Source organism: Miscanthus floridulus, chromosome 1, assembly GCF_019320115.1.
Source record: "Miscanthus floridulus cultivar M001 chromosome 1, ASM1932011v1, whole genome shotgun sequence".
NCBI classification, from domain to species: Eukaryota; Viridiplantae; Streptophyta; class Magnoliopsida; order Poales; family Poaceae; genus Miscanthus; species Miscanthus floridulus.
The window spans coordinates 110,459,897-110,463,485 of NC_089580.1; the positions used below are offsets into that span (position 1 = coordinate 110,459,897).

General features: G+C 50.6%; 1 protein-coding gene across 1 annotated transcript; it reads right to left on the reverse strand.

Annotated features, from left to right (window-relative positions):
• Positions 1–1,014: 1,014 nt before the first annotated feature.
• LOC136491046 (acyl transferase 1-like) lies at positions 1,015–2,733 on the reverse strand. The gene is made up of 2 exons (XM_066487254.1): positions 2,172–2,733; positions 1,015–2,053 (listed from the first exon to the last, which is right to left on the reverse strand). Exons 1-2 carry the CDS (start codon positions 2,610–2,612, stop codon positions 1,091–1,093), a joined length of 1,404 nt encoding a protein of 467 aa, XP_066343351.1. The 5' UTR covers positions 2,613–2,733; the 3' UTR covers positions 1,015–1,090.
• Between the last annotated feature and the right edge of the window lie 856 nt (positions 2,734–3,589).

The window sequence follows — 3,589 nt, forward strand, 5'->3', positions numbered from 1 at the left end:
TTTGTGCACTAGTACCTTGGATCCTTGAGCGGTTTGCTAAAGACTCCCCATCCTAACTTGGTATGGAATGGCAACATGGTAATTAGCTGGGACAAGGAGACACTTGCCCTCGTGGCTTCAACCTCCATTGTGGGATGCCATAAAGTGACTTGCATCGTAGCAGGTGGTTCTTCTAGCTTCGCGGAGCCTTTATGAGGGCCTCTTTGGTACCGCTCCCTGTACCGTGTCAGAACCGGAGCCGGAGAAGCCAGAAATTTGAGCTTCACCGGCTCTATAAACAGTGCACGCGCTACAATGAGGGCGAAAAGGTAGAAAGAGAAAACCAGCTCTAATGTACAGCGTTGCTACAGTGTCCATGTGCAGTGTCTGTCAGGCGGAGATGGAGCTGCGGGAGCAGTACCAAAGAGGCCCTGAGTGTATCCTTAGAGTAGTGGAGCTCTAGCGTAGACTAGGATGGCAGACAGGCAGTGTATCTAATGATACCGAAGGATAAATCCTGTGTGCTGGAGCTTAATTGCATCCAATCTCATCCTAATTACTTTCCATATTTAGGCTGTGTTTAGTTCACGAAATTTGAGAATTTGGCTACTGTAGCACTTTCGTTTTTATTTAGCAATTAGTGTTCAATCATGGACTAATTAGGCTCAAAATATTTGTCTCGCGATTTCCAACCAAACTGTGCAATTAGTTTTTTTTCGTCTACATTTAATGCTCCATGCACGTATCGCAAGATTCGATGTAATGGATATTGTAGCACTTTTTGGGAAACTTTTTGGGAACTAAACACAGCCTTAAGTTTGTGGCCCTATGTGTTTGGATCGAGCCCTCGCAGGCAGATGCCTGCCAGGTAGCTCATCCTGTCCCCAGGCGTGGGAAATTGGATTCCTGGGACTGACGCGCGCTGCAGGCAAGTCTGGCCAGTCTGAAACCAAACAAAGGCTTGACGAGCTCTAACACTAAAACATATATATAAACTGCAAAGAACGGCGAAATTAAAGATATCACATAAAAATTTCCATTCACTTTGAGCCAATCATGTATCTTTCGTACACCAAATTACAATAATCATGTTTAAAAATTTGTTCCTAGACTAGAGCGAACTCAGTATAACCAAGTTCTTCTCATCATGCTTGTTGTTCATCAACCAAACAGACAGCTCACTGCTAAACTTCTCCATCGCCTGTTTCGGCAAAAGCATGGACACAATTGTCGAGTACTCACCATCCTGGTTCTTGCATCTCATGTGGTCGCTTCCCAGCTTCGAAGTAAGGTCACCTGCCAGTGGTATCCCACCGCCCACCAGCTCAGCCCACCCAAACTGCGTCGCATTCGTGGCGATCCACTTGGTATCAGAGACCTCGTAGATCCTGTCCATCATCGGCGGCGGCCACTGCCGCGTCGACGCGATCGTGTCCACCATCGACTCCATGCGCTCCTTGGTCACGCTGAGCTTGGTCCTGCGCACGAGCTCAACCGTGTGGGCGAGCGGCTGGCCGCAGAGCTCGCCGGCGGTGGCCTCCGCTATGGGAGACACATGCGCGTTCCCGTAGTAGCCCCACGGGATGAGCGTGTGCTGGTTCCACTTGCCGCGCGCGTTCATGGTGACCATGAGGCGAACGCGTTGGTGGGACTCGTAGCCCAACGCTATCGTGCGGCATCGCCACATGACCGCGGTTAGCAGCTCGAAGGACGTAGCGGAGCTGGCGGCAAGCTGGTACCCCCTGAGGTGGCCTTGTAGGGTTGCTATCTCCCTCGGCCCGAAGAGGAAGTACTGGACTACCATGTCGTCCATTGGAGTTGACAGCATCACGTCGTCAGATTTACTGTTGTAATCTGATGATGAGCCATTGGAATGCGTGATGGGAGATGACGATGACGACTTGTGTGGTCGTGTTAGAAGCTCTCTTCTCCATACGGGCAAAACTGTGGGCACTTTTTCACCGCGAGTTAGTTCAGCAACGCTTCTAAAGAATTGAACCATACCGAATCCATCTGCAATGGTATGGCACATGTGGAATCCGATAACAAATCCGCCACATTTGAGCCTCGTCACCTACAAAAGAAAACATAAAAGAAACAATGTCAATCACGTATAAAAGCATAAAAGAAATAAGAGAAATTCTATATATTCTAGCTAGGAGGCACATGAAAGGAGCTAGGAAGCTGTATACCTGCATGAGGACCAATGGCTTGCCAATCACCGCTCTTGTTTCACCTGCATCGCACAACAGTTCCTCGACACAAGGGTACGGCGGCAGCAGAGGCTTGCCCAGCTCCTCCAGCCGCACGTCCGCATCGGCCTCAACAAACACCACTCCCTGCGCCGTGCAGTCCACCACCAGCTTCCCACCGGCGGCCTCCCTGAGTCGCCCGGCGATGGGGTAGTAGTACACGAGCGCCTCCGCGAGCGCTGCCTTGATGGCCTTGGCTGGATCATCTGGCCGTCTGTGGCTGGTGTAGCCATGGCGGCTGCGGAAGAAGGCGATCACCGTCTCGTAGTATCGCAGCGTCCACTGGTCGTCCAGGTCGGAGAGGGCTTTCGTCTCGGATGGCGTCGGCCGTGCCGGTGACACCAGCTCCGGCTGCATGCGACGCGCCTTGAAGGACACCATATGGTACTCGTGTCTACTACTCTACTGTCTAGCTAGAGTGGGTATGGTAGGAGTGCGTATGTGATGTGGATGGAGAAGGAGATGAAGATGGAGTGGGCGAGTGGCTTTCACAACTGTGCGATGTGTTGCAGGTGTATATATATGCTGGTGTACTATCTCTCTATAAGTACTAACACAAAATTAACAGGGCGTCCCACGAAAAAAGGAAGGCTATGAAGAACCTTTGAGTCACTACTTGTGGTAGACATTGCAATCGTGCTTCGTGTTTCGTGGTCCTGGGTATGGGTATATATAATGCACATCATTGAGGTAGCTGTAAGTCTCTATCTATAGATAGATAGATAGATAGATAGATAGATAGATAGATATACCTTAATAATAAGGGTTATTTAGAATAGTGTCATTATAATTTTCAAAGTTTTGAGAAGTACCGTTACTATTCGCCTATTCTGAATCTTACATTATATTTCTTCCTTCCTTTGAAATATGCCACGGTATACGTTCGGAGAGGCCTTGGACCCAACTGCAAGAGTACACGCATCACCATATTTTCATATGGACAAAACTGTCCCTCCACCTTCATATCTCTATGTGTCACTGACTGTGGACCTCATAGTCATCTCCTTCCTTTCCCGCCATCTTCTCCACGGCGGCCGAGGTGGTCGAGCGCTGGGAGTTCCCTACCATCAGGGACACACCGGTGTTCGACTCACGGGAGGATGGCAAGGAGTACCTCGCCACGACCACCTGTGGTCTCGCAGGCATGTCGGGCTCGGGTGCTGCGAGGCCGCACTGCAGACTGCCATGGCACAGCTCTAGGATGAGTTCCGCCACTTCCTCATCCGTAGGGTGCAGCCGCTCGCCGCTGAGGATGTCTTGGCCTCGCTTCTTCGACGGCTATCGCTTACGGTACCCTTCTTCAACTTCCTCACCATAGACCTAGAGGGGAGACAAGTAGGGCGGCAGGAGCTCCACCT